Below are 17,710 nucleotides of genomic sequence, written 5' to 3' on the forward strand. Positions count from 1 at the left end.
CCAGCCTGCGGTCCGAAGGGTCCCAGGTTCGATTATGGTCAAGGGAACGTACCTTGGTTGCAGGCTCCTCCCCTGCCTGGGCCCTGGTCAGGGCTCGTGCAGGAGGCAACCAATCAGTGTGTTTCTCTCTCTTTTCCTCTCTCTAAAAATCAATGGAAAAATATCTTCAGGCGAGGATTACCAACCACCCCATTCCCCCAAAAAAGATATAAATTCGGCGATAGAGGGATTCTCCAAAGATCTATAGATCTTAAAAATTCCCATTTCAATAACATTCTGAATTAACCACAAAGTAAAATCTCAAAGCACAGAAATAAGAGGCTGAGGGAACCCCATACCTTAACTTGGTGCCTCCAGCCCAGTATCCAATTCAATACAAATCCATGGAAAAGATAAGGAATTTCAGAAACTCCAAGATAAACGCAGGAGAGAGCCAGGCACATTTTTAAATTTAAAAATCTGAATGATAACACAACAGAGTACTTGTCTTTAATGTTTTATACTCAATTTTCCCTTTCCACACAAAATTTAATTACAATTCCTTCTTCTCCAGCTTCCCCACCAAATCTCTATTTATGCTATTAAATACATGAATTGGCACCCACAGGGCTCAAAATGAAGGTGCGCACATCCCATGAAGTTCCACATACTGTCTCAAGACAGGCTCTGTCCCATCTCCTATTCCTTGGAGTTCAAGGACAGAAATGTGCTCACTGAATATCCAAAGCATCCATACTGTCTTTTTGCTTCTATATAGATATGAACTGGGTACCAATTCTATTCTTTTAAAAACAAAAACTTTAATTAAAATTTACAAACTCCAAGGAAGGAAATTTCTTCAGGAGTCTTTAGGTCAGAAATACCTTAAATACCTGATAAATTCCTGATTTAATAAAAAATAACTCTTCTGCCCTAACTGGTTTGGCTCAGTGGATAGAGCATCGGCCTGCGGACTCAAAGGTCCTAGGTTCGATTCCGGTCAAGGGCATGTACCTTGGTTGCGGGCACATCCCCAGTAAGGAGCATGCAGGAGGCAGCTAATTGATGTTTCTCTCTCATCAATGTTTCTAACTCTCTATCCCTCTCCCTTCCTCCCTGGAAAAAATCAACAAAATATATTTTTAAAAAATTAAAAAACAAAAAACTCTTCTGCTTTATACATCTAACTCAAATGGAAAATAACTACTAAGCCCTGGCCGGTTTGGCTCAATGGATAGAGCATCAGCCTGCGGACTCAAGGGTCCCAGGTTCAATTCCGGTCAAGGGCATGTACCTTGGTTGCGGGCACATCCTCAGTAGGGAGTGTGCAGGAGGCAGCTGATCGATGTCTCTCTCTCATTGATGTTTCTAACTCTCTATCCCAAAAAAAGAAAATAACTACTAATTAAAGTATATCCTAATTCCTCAGTATTACCCTTAACATATTAAGTAGTTGCAAATACTTTCATTTTTCTCACAAGCAACATAAAGACTCTGGGAAGAATTCAAAAGCAGCATTAGAAGGCCATTAAAAGGCATTCAGCGTAACTGCTTACTCACGAGGAATACAGGAGAAGGCCAACCTGAAGAACAGCCAAGCCTTCCACCTGTGTCAGGTCACATATTAAGCTCTGAATTAAACTTCTCAGCTAAATCAGGTCGTTTCACTGTCTGTGTCCAGTGCAGGAAGTCCTCTTTTACCCAGGTAACACATTTTCAGTCTTGCAAGAATTAATTCCTCACAAGAGTTTCCAGCTTGAGAATTAGCCTGACCCCTCTTCTTCGGTTACAACAGTTTTCAATATGTGTGCTGCAAGAATTTTTAAAACATGCAATACCTGACTACTAGTCAGAGGCACTGATCTCTTTTTCCTTAGATTGTCAAATAAAAAAATGACAGTCAACACAATAGTTGTCTGATGTGAATGAATCAAAATTATACCTATTTTTGGTTCAGATTGGCAAAAAAACATTTTGGCATGCCGCAGAATTTTGGTAATAAGTTTATGTGTGCCATTACATGAAAAGGGTTGAAATCGCTGGACTAAGATAGTGTCCCAAACTGGGCATCACCCCAAAGACGGCCTATCTCCTACTGCTGAATGGAATGAGCCTCTCCTTTCCCCATCTTTCTCACTCTGGAATACGGAGTGATATTTCCATTAAAAACATGAGATTACCTCACATTTTTGTTGGCCACACTGAGAATAACTTATAAAAATGATAATTAACATTTACTGCCTTCCAGGCAACTGTTGTAGTGCTCTCCATATTTTAATACATTTAATTCCTGTAATACTCTTAGATACTATTGTTACCTACTGATGGTGAGACTGAGGCACTTAAAGATAAATACCTGCCCAAAAGAGCCAGTGATGAGTAAGGACTCAAAGCCAGGCACCCCCGTTTTCCCAATCCATGCACTCAGTAAGGTGCTACATTATCTCTACACATATGCACTGTTCCAGGAACTACTGCAAGTTAAAGGACCATCTCATTTAACCTTACAACAATCCCATAAAAATAATCCCAAGGCTCTGAAAGATCACTGGAATATCTTCTGCATAAATAAAAGGATCAAACTTAGTAATACCTTGCATCTGGATTCTATAAATCAATCAATCAATCAATCAATCCGTACATCTTAGATGCTAAAGGTTGCTATCCTATATAATAATCCCATATAATAAAAGGCTAATATGCAAATAAACGGAACGGTGAAACAACCGGAACAATCGGTCGCTATGCTGTGCGCTGAACACAAGCGGGCATGTGTGGAACATGGCGGGTGTTGGCCACAGTGGGATGGTGGAGCAGGTGAGTGGGGGCGCCAGACCAAGGTGGGGGACTACTGGTCACTGTCATTGGGGTGAGCCTTTGGTGGTTACTGAAAATTCTCTGCTCCTGCGCCACAGTCCTGCCTGGTGCTCGCACCTGCTGCCGGCCCCACTCATACCCACTGCCGGTCCCGATCACTCGGCACCATCATCGGGTGCGAGCAGCAGCTACTGGCCCTGATCGCCCCTGAAGGCTTCTCCACCTTCCCGTTCTTGAGGGGCAATCAGGGCAGCAGCCGTGGCTTGCACCCGCTGACAGCGCTGGCCCCGCTCGTGCCCGCTGCTGGTGCCGGCCCCAATTGCTCTGTGCTGTCAGCAGGTGCGAGTGGGACCAGTGCCGTCAGTGTGTGGGAGTGTCAGTGTGTGGGAGCGTCAGTGTGTGGGAGCAGCGGGAGCGGGGCTGCCAGCAGACAGGGGACCAGGAGCCATGGCAGGAGGGGCCGGGCGGGGCACGGAGGATGGGCCAAGACCCGCCCCTGTGCCTACTGCAGCCTTGTGGCCCACAGTTCCTTTCAATGTGCACGAATTTGTGCACTGGGCCCCTATTGTACAATAAAAAGATTAGTTTGCCTAACCAGTTTTTAAAAATATATATTTTTATTGATTTTTTACAGAGAGGAAGGGAAAGGGATAGAGAGTTAGAAACATCGATGAGAGACATCAATCAGCTGCCTCCTGCACACGCCCCAATGGGGATGTGCCCGCAACCAAGGTACATGACCTTGACCGGAATCGAACCTGGGACCCTTGAGTCCGCAGGCCGACGCTCTTATCCACTGAGCCAAACCAGTTAGGGCCTAACCAGTTTTTTATGCCTGAATTTTCTCTTCAACTACAAATGCAAAACATATTTTCCAAACACAAGGTATTAGAAAAAGGCCCCACCTCTCCACCACACTCCTGGACCACAGTAACAGTTGAGTGTATAAGTTCCATTTTCCTTTATGCTCATGTACTTGAGTATGTTGAGCAAAGGACATCCTGGACATCACTCATTCACAGGGTCACCAGAAGTCGGAGCCAACTCAAGGGCATTTTAACACCCAGCACCCACACTTGTGTATGTGCATTTTAATTTTTAAAAGGTAGAAGTATTCTGTACAAAATATTCTATGTTGCTTTGTTCACGTAAGCCATCAGGGCATGGTCCAGGCCAGCACACCTGGGTCAGTCATTCTTTCCAATAGCTTCATACTATTCTATAGGGGAAGTAGTGCCCATCACTTGTCAAATTCCCTTACTGACAGGCATGCAAGCTGATTCTGTTTTGGTTTTTTTTATATGACAAACAATGCCACAATAAATAACCTTAGACATAGATACTTCATCTGCTAGAATGTTTAAGGTCTGAGTAGTTTAAATTTAACAGGTGCCAAAAGCTGTTCCAAAAAATATTGTGGTAACTTCCACTCCCAACATACTTCACGAAAATGTCCATTCCTTGATATCCTCACCACTATGCTGCCAATTTTTAAAACTGATGAGTGAAAAACATGGTACATCAGTGATCTGCTCCTTTCCTCCATGACTCAGGAAGCTGAGCACGGGACTGGTTTCTGTTTGTGGGCTACTCCCATTTCTTCTTCCATGACCTATCAGGATATAGCCTTTGATGATTTTTCTAATGGGTATCTGCTTTTTTCCTATTTGTATGAGCCATTCACTTATTAGAGATAGTGAACTTCAGTAATATGCATTGTCGTGGTATTTTGTCCTGCAGAAATTTTTATCTTTACATAGTTAAATCCATTTTAATTTTTATGACGAGTTTTTTCTTGCTTAACCCTGAAGTCTTACAATTAGTCTAAGTTATTCCTAATATCTTAACATTTATTTTATATATAGATGTCCAATTTTAAAAGAAATATTTTGAAAATGGCCTGCCAAGCAAATATGTATTTAGTCCTTGACAGCTGGCAAAGTGTACTGGTGTAATAAGTGAAAGAACTACTCTATAACACTAAAACTGAGTTATTGCCAAAGTAACTTTAAACCAGGACACCTTTAACTTGTTTGAAATATCAAACATAAGCTGTCAATATTTTTAAATGTTGTTATTGATTTTTAGAGAGAGATAAAGGGAGAGGGATATAGAAACATCATCAATCGGCTGCCTCCTGCACGCCCCCTACCAAGGATCAAATCCACAAACCCGAAACCCAGGCATATGCCCTAATCAGGATCAAACTGGTGATCTCTTGGTTCCTGGGTCAATGCTCAACAGCTGAGAACACCAGCCCAGGAAAGCAGTCAATTTAAAAGACATCAAGTCAAAAAAATAAAGACATCAAAAAACAGCACTTCTAGAACTATGATATACCTGAGAAGTTATTTCTGTCTGATATCAACAAACATACTTCCTCTTTTGGTAAACTATACACACAACTTAGGTTTGAACTGTGCATGTCCACTTACACACAGATATTTTTAACTAACCCGCACAGGTCAAGAGTCACCTCTGCAGCTGGGAGTCCATACACACAGAGGGCAGGCTGTAGTCATACATGTAGTTACAGAAATTTCCACTGTGTGGGAGGTTGGTGCCCCTAACCTCTGTACTGTTTCTACTGTGTGCTCGAAAATCTGATTCAGCAATCAAATCTGTAAATACTGGGACAAAAAAAATACTAATTTAGCATAAAATCTGAAAAAATTTATAAGCACACCTTGCTTCACTGTGCTCCCCTTCATTGGGCTTCACAGGTATTACCTTTTTTTACCAACTGAAGGCAAGACCCTCCACCTGCAAAAAGATTACTGACTCACTTTGAGATGCTTTATTGCAGTGGTCTGGATCTGAAACTTCAGTATCTCCAAGGTATGCCTATCATGTGTTCTTTCTATATATATATTTTTTCAAACCGTAAATAATTAAGAAGCTTAAAGGTGTGATGTTTAAAACAAAAATCATAGAACAAAATACACTTGATGTATCTGAGCAGTGTGATATTTCCTCCCATTGGACACTTAGTGTTTTCACAAAATCCAGTTAAGAGTGCATTTTCCCCTTTTAAATAGCTGTTAAAGTTAAGAGCTTACACACCTCTACTGAGCACGTGCTGCACCCTGCGCTAAGCCCTGTACAGGTAGTGCTCTCCTACCTGACAGTGGCAGGAACAGCCACAGAAAGCAGTTAATAAGAACAGAGTTGGGATGTGAAACTAGTCAGATCACATGTCCTGAATAATCCTTGTTTCCTGCACAGCTCAGAAATTTGTGATCCCACACACCATGTGTGAGGGTCACGATGGTTAGTTCAACCCATCCTTCCTTCCACTTTATGATGCCAACATTATTTTCTGTTCACTTATTCCATTTTTAATTTCTGAAACAAAGAGTGGCACCTTGTTGGTTTAACTAACTGCCTGTCAAGAGAACTGTGATCCCAATACTGTCACTCACTTTTAGGACTTACCCCTCTCAGCTTCCCATCATCTACATCTTCTTTATTTATAAAGCTGTTTTAAAAAATACATACAGCCAAGCAGGGCCTGTGACTACGTCAGTGCCCTTCTGGAAGGCAGGGAGACTTCACTAATCCATTCCAGGGAAGGGGGGTTTTGAACACCATGCATGCAGCCCCCTGGCTCCTCAACCAGAGTTGGAGATGCCCTCCCCCACTGTAGCTGGTCACAGGCTACCAACTTGTAAACCAGTGTGGCTCAGCTGGTTGAGCATCAATTGTCTCATGCACCAAAAGGTCACCAGTTTGATTTCCAGTCAGGGCACACGGCCAGGCAGGCTCTATCCCAAACATTGATGTTTCTCTCTCTCCCAAATCAATAAAAACAGCCCAGTGACATGGTTCAGTGGCTGAGCATCAGCCTATGAACCAGGAGGTCACGATTCGATTTCCAGTCAGGGTACATGCCCATGTCCAAAGTGCAAGCTCCATCCCCAGTTGGGGGCATGCAGGAGGCAGCTGATCAATGATTCTCTCTCATCATTGATGTTTCTCTCCTCCCTTCCTCTCTGAAATCAATAAAAATACATTTAAAAAATCAATAAAAACATATTTTAAAAAGTTGTTAGGATCTTCACCAGGATGTAAACTACAACATAGGGAATCTACCTATCCATATATCTATCTATATATAAAACCCTAATATGCAAATAGACCGAACAGAGGAACAATCGAACCGGTTGCTATGATGTGCTCTGACCACCAGGAGGCACGCACGGAACATGGCGGTCGTTGGCAGCAGCGGGATGGTGGAGCAGGTGAGCGGGGATGCCAGACCCAGGTGGGGTGCTGGTCCCTGTCATTGGGTGAGCCTCTGGTGGTTTTTAAAAATTCTTTGCTCCCACATGCCACAGTCCCATCCGGTGCTCGCACCTACTGCCAGTGCCAGCCCCGCTTGCACCCGCTGCCAGCGCCCAGTCGCCCCCTCTCGCACCTGCTGCCAGTGCCACAGCCACGGCTTGCACCCACTGCCAATGCCGGTCCCGCTCACACCTGCTGCTGGCCCTGATCACCCCTGATGGCTTCTACACCTCCCCCTGCTCCTGAGGGGCGATTGGGGCAGCAGCCACGCTAGCACCTGCTGACGGCGCTGGCCCTGTTCACAGCCACTGCTGGCGCCAGCCCTAATTGCTCTGTGCCATCAGCGAGTATGAGGGGGGCCGGCACTGTCAGCCAGTGGGAGCAGTGCCAGAGGGACCAGGGGCCTCAGCAGGAGGGGCCAGGTGGGGGTGCAGAGGATGGGCCGAGACCTGCCCCTGTGCCAACCGCAGCTAGCGGTCCACAGTTCCTTTCAAGGTGCAAAAATTTGTGCACTGGGTCCTTCGTATATAAATAAAAGGCTAACATGCAAAATGTCCCCTCAGGAGTTTGACCTGGAGACCAGGAGTCCGATCGCTCGCTATGACGTGCGCTGACCACGAGGGGGCGGCATGAAATGAATGAAGGCCCCGGCCAGGCCTAGGGACCCTACCTGTGCACAAATTTCATGCACCAGGCCTCTCGTATAGTCAATAATATTGTAATAACTACGCTTGCATTTTGCCAGATGGGCAATAAACTTATGGGGGGATCATTTTCAAGTTACATAAATGTTTGATCACTATGTTGTACACCTGGAAACTAATATAATATTGTCAACTGTAACTGAAAATAAAAAAACCCATTTTTTAAAAAGTTGTCTGGTTGTTGTATCATCTCAAGGATGCCTTCCTCTAAGCAGGCCCAAATTGATTTCAGGTAAAAAGTTATATATATATATATATATATATATATATATATATTTTTTTTAAATGAAAAGCTTATAGGCACATCTGTGAATCTAAACTCTGCCCCAAACATAGTTAGATACAAGTTATACTCCAACAACAAAGTAAAAATGACTGCATACACAAAGCCACAGTTTTTATGCACAACTAGAACAATTCAGAAAAGGAATGGCTTCTGTACCAGCACAATGGTCCCTGGGGAAAAGCATGGTGCCTTTACAGGGAATAATGGCAGACAGAGACTGGCCAGGCTGTTCCCACGTGACAAGCCAGCATCCAGGCCACGTGAAGGACAGAAGCACCCCGTTCCAGTGCCCCAAGTTGCAGTGCTCCTCCACACTGGTCTGCTCCGACTGGAGGGCTAGATGTTCCCCCTTTGCGCATATCGCTGCCTGCCTGGAATCTCTGCCAATCACAAGTCTACCCGTCTTTACTAGCAGAGGCCCAATTCCAGCACCGCTTTCCTTCCCACTCTGTCCTGCAACACTCAGCAGTTCCCACGGTCCGTAACTTTTGCCAGTTATCACTGCAATCACTTGCATTCAGAACTAAGCTCTTAGAAAGTAAAGGCTGGCTCTTATTCACCCTCGTGTCCCCCGCAGTAGCAGTTCTGAACCCGCTGTCTCCGGGCTCCGGCTGAGCAGGCCCGGCAAAATCCCCTGGGGACTTAACAGACTCAGGGCCCAGCCCCAGACTTTCCGATTTAGTGGGGATGAGCCTGGAAATCTGTATTTGTTTTTCAAGTGTTCCAGGTTTTCTGCCAACAAGTCGGGTTTGGAAGTAAGGTCTCACCTGCACATGCAGCACGGAAACGTCAGCAGGATTTGTCCAATTAAAACCCGGACACACAGCAATAACCAAGGCACTGGTCTCCAACGGCTACTGCGTGAGGCTCAAACCCCAGCCTGCAGGAACTCATCCCCCAGTCAGGGCCGGGCGATGGGTGGACCTGGGCTGGTGGCTCCTGACTCTGGGGAGAGGGAGACTTCCCGAGACCCGGGAAACTACTATCAACCGAAAAACCAGAGACGCACAGAGGATGATTCTAAAACACGAAAGATAACGCTGGCGATTCCTTCAATCTCTGGGGTCAAAACAAACCAAAACAAAACCCTGAACTTGTACACGCCCGCGCGGAAAAACGTTGCTCCAGGGAAAAGCGATTCAGACCCAGGCCGGAGGGCTGCGGGCTAGCGGCCCCTGACGCCGCGCCACGTGCGAAGGCGGAGGGACTCTGCACCGAGCGGACGCTGAGCTACCCCAAGCTGGGCTGCCGGCGCGTGGGGGCCGCACACAAAGGCCGCGGGCCCCCCTCTCCCCCGCCCGGCCCGCGCCTCGAGCAGAGCCCTTTCTTCCTACGCAGCGAACATGGCGGAGCGCTCCGGGGCTGCAGTGCGCACGCTGGGGCCCGGCCGAGGCAAGCGCGCTTGCCCGCCCTCTCCTCCCGCCGACCACCTCAGGCGCCACCACCGGCCCGCCCGCCCGGACCCTTCTCCTCGCCGGCAGGGCGGCCCCGCACTTACCGGCAGCCGGAGAGCGCTCGGGCTCCGGCAGGTCCCCGAACAGGTCCATGGCGGAGGCTGGTCGGCGGAGGCAGACACGCAGCCCGCAAGCAGCGGAGGCCTGCACACTCGGCGACGGCAGCGGCGGCGGCTGGGCGGTGGCAGCCAGGGCGCTGTCAATCACCCGAGGGCGGGCCCCGAACGCCACCAATTGGCGCGCGACGTGGCTTGGCCGCCCCAGAATCCTACGCGCGGGCGAAGCTGGGCGGCGAGAGAGCGGGGCCGGGCGCACGCGCACAGAACTCTAGGGCCGCGGCCCTGATGCTGAGGCCGCCATGTTTCCCGGGGAGTCCCGGCCTCTCCTGCTGTGCCGTACCCCGGGCATCCGTTCTAAAAAAGCCTGTCCAGAGAGAAATGTCTAAGCTCCAGGGCAACTGTAGTGAGCCCTGATGTCTGGGAAGGCTCCGTGGAGCTTTTCACAGGCGTCCGCCCCGTCACCCTCCCACTCCCACTGGGGGGCGGACGTCCGCTCCTAGATCATTCATTGTAGAGCTCGAGAAACCGAGGCTGAAGGGAGCGGCCCTGTGCGTTAGGACTGAAACCCCCTAAGATGCCAGAGGGGCAGGAGGCATCCCCGCTCTGCCCACACCCTTCCTTCCGGCAGGTGCGGGGAGCGGGACAGAAGGCCGTGATGTCCCAGAAGAGCAGCCTGTGCCCAGGGAGGGCCGGGCGCGCACAGCCGGACCTCTCTGTTCTCCGCCGAGTGTGGACGGGAAGGGGCAGCCCCGGGGAGGGACTGCGCGGGGGCCTCATAAACTCAGACCTAAGTGACCACACGGGGTGGCCTGAAAGCAAAACTTCCTAGGTGGGTATCTTCTTGACAGACGTCAATCTTGACCCCAACTGAGCCTGTCCGCCGTCTTTCTGCATCGATGACAATGATAATACACCTTCGGGATTATATACCCGGGCAGTCCTTCTCCCCGACCCTCAGGGCACAGGCTCCCACTGGAGATTGGTTCCCCACACATACCATCCCCGTGTGCTGAACGTGTTGATTGAAGTATGTGTACATGAAGTATGTGTCTCTCCATGTTACTTTTCATCCAATCTCAGAGTTTCCCCTGCTTTGCCTTCTCCTGCCTCCCCCATCTACCACCAATGATGTCACGTAGCTCCCCTTATGCTTCCTCCTTTGATTGTAATGTCTAAAACACAGACTGCAAAGCTGCCCTTACCCAGAGCATTATCTCAGTCCCGTAAGATTTCACTTCCGGGCATGTCCTCAAAAGTTGGCTCAAATTAAAGTTCTATGATTTTTCTAAGGGCTGGGCGTTCTTTCATGGTCAGTGCCAGTTTGGGGCCAGACACTGGTTAGGTGTTTTGCAAATGTTAATTTTATTGAACCTCTCAACAGCTTGTGAGGAAAGTAATGCTGCTTTTCTTAGATCTGCAGGGGGTTCCCCTGGAGCAGCGGTTCTCAACCTGTGGGTCGCGACCCCTTTGGGGGGTCAAACGACCCTTTCACAGGGGTCGCCTAAGACCATCGGAAAACACATATATAATTACATATTGGTTTTGTGATTAATCACTATGCTTTTAATTATGTTCAATTTGTAACAATGAAATTGGGGGTCACCACAACATGAGGAACTGTATTAAAGGGTCGCGGCATTAGGAAGGTTGAGAACCACTGCCCTGGAATCTTCAGGTGAGATCCCATTAGCACTGGAGTAAAAAGTCTCTTATCAGGAATGGTTCCTATATCCACTAACTAGAGTGGAAAAACCTCATAATACATGGGATTGTGTGTGTGTGTGTGTGTGTGTGTGTGTGTGTGTGTTTGCAGGAATGCGCCCAGGGCACATTGGGAATGCAAAGAAATTGTCGACTCTGAGGGCACTTGGGCTGGACACCCCCAGAACCTCCTATGATACATGGAGTTCAGGGCCCAGACTCTCCTCCTTGTGGGTTCTTGCCTCATGAAGATTAAAGAATAAAATTCGCCCTGACCAGTTTGGCTCAGTGGATAGAGCATCGGCCTGCGGACTGAAGGGTCCTGGGTTTGATTCCAGTCAAGGGCATGTACCTTGGTTTCGGGCACATCCCCAGTGGGGGTGTGCAGGAGGCAGCTGATCGATGTTTCTAACTCTCTATCCCTCTCCCTTCCTCTCTGTAAAAAATCAATAAAATATATATTTTTTAAAAAAGAATAAAATTCTCGGACTAAAAGAACTTGTTAGTAAAAGTGTGGAAATTTATTGGAAGCAAATACATATTCCCACATAGAGAGGGGTTCTCAAGGGGGTAACCAACTAAGCCCCTTTGTCTAAAGTTTTAAAGGCTGGAAGTTCTTTATCTATGCTCCCTTCTAATTGGACCCCTTCCCCATTTATGATCCCTGTGCTTTCCTAATTGGTCATTCTGCAGAGTATCAGTTTCAAAGGTCAAAGCCCACGTGGTGCCCCCCTTTTTCTCTCTCCCTCATCTTGCAACATTCCTATATCTTCTGTCACATTTCTCTATCCTCTGTGAAAGTATGTCTTCCTCTTGTAACATTTCTCTATCCTCCTCTATCCTCTGTGAAAGTAAGGTAAGCATTCTGGTGTCTTGGAGCTACCTCTGTCCTTCACATATGCATTCCTCTCCCATGAACCCCCTTTTCCCTAAAACTGCCTGTCCTGTCTCTAAAATTCCTTTCACTACCAGGGGCTTCGTTTAGGGTGGAGGGTGGAGCACAAAGGCATGGATGTGGGGCTGCCATGCCTCTGTAAGGGACAGAGAGGAACTAGTTAGGTAGGTGAGACAGTTAAGGTGGAATCATTTCACCAGTGTTTAGCTCAACGGGGGAGCCATTTTTTGCAGTGAGAAAATCTGTGTTCCAAAAAGGCAGGGTGGGGTGCACCCTCTCCTGCTTCCACCCTGTTTGGTATCTGTAGTCATTTCACAGAATTACAGACCCAGCTATTGTCATAGCAGAAAGAGCCCTAGAGGCCTTGTGCTCCCCCACCCCCCTTCACATTAGGCCCACTCTGAACTGTTTCCAGATTCAATTTATTGGCTCCTTTTTATCTACATGTGGTGTGCCCCAGGGCATATTTTCCTAGAGCCTCCTCCATTTATTCTCTTCCAAAGTTATCTTTATGACTTCTTTGGCCTTAAATACAACTGTATTCTAATGACACATTTGTGCATATCTCTTTCATGACTCTTCTGGGAACTACCAACATCCCCACTTGGATGTCTAATAGGCATCTCAAATTAAATCTGTGCCAACTACAACTCCTGCTCTCTCCCCCAAATCCTGTTCTCCCCAGCCTTTCTCAAATCACCATCCACCCAGGGGCTCCTGCCAAAACCTAGGCAACACCCTTGATTCCTGCCTTTGCCTCCTCCCAGACATCCTATTCAGAAGGCCTTGCCTGTTCACCTCAAAACCTCCACATCCCTTTGTGCCACCGTATTTCCTTACTATGCACGAGACTACCTCCTCTCTCTTAGACTCTTGTCCTCCTACAGTTGATTTTCCAGAAAAAAAAAGGGGGGGAGGGATATTTTGAAAACCTAACTCATCCCATTGCCCTCCCCTACTTTAAGTCCTTCAATTGCTTTCCGTTTACTTTGAATAAAATCCAAACTCCTTGCCATGTTTACGTGGCCCTCTATGTTCTCACCTGTATAGGGATGTCCCACCTCCCACAGCCCATCCCTTGACTGTGGCCCAGTCCCCTGGTTCCTTGCGTTTCCTGTGAGCAATACAAATTTTACTTATGAATATATTTGACTTTCCGCAAATGATTTGACTTTTCACATTTTCTGAAATTTTGAACCATGAAAATAAATTTATCAGAAAACTATATTTCATTCACTTAAGACAGGGATTAATTCACGGTTATTCACTTTTTACGTGTTCCCTCCTCGAGAAACTTGCCTGAAACAACCCTCTCCTTCCTCGACATCAGCCGCTGTTGGCTTTCGAACCTCTGGGGAGCTTTTACCACCGCGACTTGCAGGCCGCCTGTACCCCGCGGTCGGTGGCTCGGGTCCGACAGGGGACCCATCCCAGGGGCCCTGGGCTGGAGCCAGCGCAGATGTGCGGCTCCATCTGCGGAGGACCGGTGCTGTGGGGCACTAGCCTTTAAGGCTTCCTCTCCCGGTGGCTGGGATGTTGGAGAGAACACAGGCCACCTGGTGGGGATGGGAGTAGGGGTGGTCACTGAACTCGGTTGACACCGCCGGACACCAGGACTCCCAGCCCTCGGCGGAGGGGGCGCGGCTTTCGGACCGGGGAGGTTTCTGGGAATCGCAGTCCCGGCTTGGCCAGCAGCGGCCTCGGAGAAAGGGAAGTCGAAGGGTGGAAACTACATCTCCCAGGAGGCTCCGTGGCTGACCTCGGGCAGGATGGGGACAGAGGGGGCGCGCCCACAGAGAGGGGCGTGGCCAAAACTCTACAACATCCCGCGCCCCTGGAGTTCGGCACCCTCTTTCCGAAATCCCTCTGGCTTCCGCAATGCAGGCTCCGGCCGGTCCGCGGGCTGGTGCGCGCGCTGAGCGAGACGGGCAGGATCGCGCTGTCGGGTCGCTGGCAAATACCCGAGCCTAGAGCACAGCTGCAGAAGGGAGGTCAGGCGGAGTCTTAAAGGCTTCGGCCAGGCGCTCCGCGTGGAAATGGCGAGGCGAGTTAGGTCTGCTGCCCAAGTCGGGTTAAGGATGAAATGAGGGTGCCTGGGTTCGGTTGGTGGGGAAAATGACCCACGTGGAAATAGGAATTCGAACTAGAGTCATGGATCTGATTGAGTGGAAGTGGGATGACAGAAAAAGAAATAAATCGAGGGTGACTTCTATATTTTTTGCCTAATCAGTGGGGTGCCTGGAAGTGGTAACAAGTACAGTGACAGTGAGTTTGGGGGTGAGAATCACCCCTGGCTTGTGATGTCCACCAGACACCTAAGTGGAGACATTGAGTACACAGGATGGAGGGAGGCCAAGGGTGGAAATGGGCTTTGGATGGAGGGCACATGGAAGAAACCAAATGGGCCACATGGGGTTCCTGGGCAGGGGTGATGGGGAAGAGCTGGCACACAGCCTTGAATGTGTCTGGCAGGGGAGGAGCATCTAATAAAGGACCGAAGATGGCCAGTGAGTTTGGCTGACCTGGGGAGCAGATGTTCTTGAGTTGGAGAGTTTCAGGACAGAAGGAGTGGTACCATGAGGAGTGCTTCACTGGAAGGTTGGGTATGGACTTGGAAACATGGGTGTCTTTGGAGATCTTGACAAGGGCAGTTTCAGTCAGAGGTGGAAACAACATCCAGACTGGAGAGGGAGGGGAGTGAGAGGTGGGAAGGTGAAGACAGTGAATGTAGATGTTGCTTTTAAGGAATTTTATTTTAGAACTGAGAAACAAGGCAGAAGCTAACAGAGTACCAGGGAGGTTTTGTCTCCCCTTTTTCCAGATGGAGGTATTACAGCTTGTTTGTAGGATGGTAAGAATGATCTAGTGCAAGGCGAGATTTATGATGCAGTGAAGAGAGCAGAGTCGCTGAGAGATCAAAGGGGAGGGAACCCAGCGCCACAGTGCATCGTGGTGGAAAGCAGAATGCCTGGGCAGACACGAAGGTGGATGTGGTACATAGGATAACGGATCCCCAAAGTTATGCACATCCTCATTCCCAGAACCTGTGAATGTTACCTTCCATGGCAAGAGGCCTTGCAAAACTGATGAAGGATTAAGAACCTTGAGATAGGGAGAGCATCCTGGATTACCGAGCTGAGCTCAATTTAATCACAAGGGCCACAAGGGACCGTAAAAACAGAAGAGGAGGGCCAGAAGGAGTTGTGACTATGGAAGAAGGGTCAGGTAGATGCAACGTTGCTGGCTTTGAAGACGGAGGAAGGGGCCAGCAGCCAAGGAATGCAGGTAGCCTCTGAAGCAGGGAAAAGAAAATAGATTCACCCTCAATCCTCCAGAAAGGAGTGCAGCCCTGCCTGGATTTTAGTCTAGTGAATTCTGTCTCAGACTTCTAACCAATAGAACTGCAAGGTAATACATGTGTGGTGCTTTAATCCACCAAGTTTGTAGCCATGTATGGCAGCCTAAGTTCACCACGGTGGCCTCTGGGTGCTGCTGGGAGCCACAGGGGACAGAGGTCTCACAGGTGGACCTGCTCTTCATGTGTCCCTGAGGACACATCCTACATCTATCTGTGTGGGGCAATTAAAATAATCCCAAGAACAATATTTCTATCTTTTCAAGCCCTGTCTTATGGACCTGCCTCCCTCACCCACCCCTTCGACAACTTATCCCAGTCACTAAAATTAAGCTGCATCTGGTTAGAACCTGATGACTGAGGCCTAAGACTAAATCATAAGGAAGCCAGTGTGAAATGCCCCTGGGGGTCAGGGCCAGCTGGGGGCCTTTGTAAGAGGGCTGTTGGGAACGTTGTTCTCAAAGCACAGGTACACAACTAGAGAGGAGTACTGAAGCAAAAGAGGGGCTGGATTACCTATAGCGGTGACTGCTGTCAACAGACCACATGCTAACGGCAGGTCCTGACCCAGCCCAGGAGGGAAGTCTCCCTACACCCCAGCTGCCCATCCTTTCACTCTCCTTCCAAGGTTTGACCCCCTGAGCCCAGTTTGACCCCCAGTCCAAGCTGCCTGCAGCCATGGTGCTTTCACTTCAAGCCGTGATCTGGGTCACTGAAGTCGCCAGCAGTAGTGGAAGCTCGCTCTCAGTCAAGAAAAGTGACAACCTAACACAAGCAGACTGACACCACACTCATGGATTCTAACACAGGTTTTTTAAAGAAACTTCCAAACCATGTGGCTAGAAATTAGGCACTAGTTTATTCCTGGGAGCTCGTGAACCAGAGAATGGTTCAGGGGACAGGCTGTTTCCCTATTGCTTGGTTACTTTGGAGACAAACCCCGTGCCAATGTATCCATCTCCAGGCTGCACACAACCCCAGGGAGAGCAGGTCAGGCCTGAGGACCTGCAGGGAAAACCCACCTGGAGCTGCCATGCAATAGAGGGAGGAAGCACTGTGAGACAGAGCATCCCACCTGCACTGCCATTACACTGCTTACTTTGCTGATGAAGCGTGAGCGTTAGATACAGGAAAAGCTTACTTAGCTTGCTATTTATATATTTGACACATTAATGACACCACATCATTCAGTAATACTTCAGAAGGGTAACTAACTCTCCAGAATCGTTTATTTAGTAGAATTGGAATGTTCAATAGCAACCTAATTTACAAACTCAAGTCTGCTAAATGCAAGACATACAGAAAGCCTTGCTTCTTTCTCTCTGACAGCTAAGGGCAATTCTGCACTTGCCTCCCCTGTGCCCTGGCTGAAGTGGCAAGTTCAAGTTTCTGCTCAGCTCAGGGCTGCCAGGGCCTGAGGTCTCCTTCTGCCCCAACACTAGTGCCCTGCACTGAGGAGAGGCTCAGGACACTCCGGTCACCCCTGCCCCCAGGTCCACACAGTGCCTAAGAAGGCTGGACAGGCAAAAGCCAGGGAGCCCTGGTAGCTCTGCAGCTCCCTCCTTGAGGTGGGGTGGGGCAGGGACTAGGACTGTGGGGTCCATAAAAGTTACTCTCTTAAGGAAAGGGTTATCCAGGACTTCCCTACAAGCCATCCACTAGAAAAGGACAGATGTGGGAGACTTCAGGACCCTGCCCCACCACATCCGGACCCCAGGGAGGAGGAACTAGAGGTGGGAAGGCTGGGCCCATCTTTGCAGGCTCAGGACTGGCAGGCTGGTGTTGGTCACCAAGGCCTCCAGATGCTCTGGACTATGCCCGCAGAGGTCAGGCCGCCCAAGGCCACAGGCACCAAGTCCAGGCCCTCTGCAGATGCTCGGCTCAGTTCAGCCTCGGGGGCCTCCTCCAGGTCGGAGCACAGGTCGTCCCCGGGAACTGGGGGGCTGGAGACTGGGGGACTGGGTATCGGGGACACCAGGGCCCCTCCTGTGAGCCAGCTGCTTCGCCTAGGGTCTCCCGGGGGCCCGGCCAGACCGTCCCCCAGCAAATCCCGGAAGCTGCTGCCCTCTCGCAGTGGCATGGACTCAAGCAGGTGGTTCAGGAGCTGGGCGGCGACGGTGGCGTCGATGGCCTGGCACGTGGATACGAACGCGTGCACCTCATGCATGCACTGGAT

The 17,710-nt window shown here is 49.0% G+C and overlaps 2 protein-coding genes across 5 annotated transcripts in view; both read right to left on the bottom strand.

Moving 5' to 3' along the window:
* ILKAP (ILK associated serine/threonine phosphatase) overlaps window positions 1–9,699 on the bottom strand; it is a 31,069-nt gene extending 21,370 nt beyond the window's left edge. Inside the window, exon 1 of one of the 4 annotated variants that reach the window (XM_006106596.3) lies at window positions 9,569–9,699. In XM_006106596.3, coding sequence (XP_006106658.1) covers window positions 9,569–9,617 — 49 coding nt within the window. In that variant the 5' untranslated portion in view covers window positions 9,618–9,699. The remainder of the gene's footprint in view (window positions 1–9,568) is intronic. The other 3 variants (XM_014448560.2, XM_023747402.1, XM_014448561.2) reach the window with 3 other exon arrangements.
* Window positions 9,700–14,917: 5,218 nt separating this feature from the next.
* HES6 (hes family bHLH transcription factor 6) overlaps window positions 14,918–17,710 on the bottom strand; it is a 3,278-nt gene continuing 485 nt past the window's right edge. Inside the window, 1 exon segment of the mRNA XM_023747400.1 lies at window positions 14,918–17,710. This exon segment is cut by the window's right edge and continues 189 nt beyond it. Within this exon segment, the coding sequence (XP_023603168.1) occupies window positions 17,321–17,710 (390 nt within the window). The 3' untranslated portion in view covers window positions 14,918–17,320.

Source organism: Myotis lucifugus, unplaced genomic scaffold, assembly GCF_000147115.1.
Source record: "Myotis lucifugus unplaced genomic scaffold, Myoluc2.0 scaffold_861, whole genome shotgun sequence".
Classification (NCBI taxonomy): Eukaryota; Metazoa; Chordata; class Mammalia; order Chiroptera; family Vespertilionidae; genus Myotis; species Myotis lucifugus.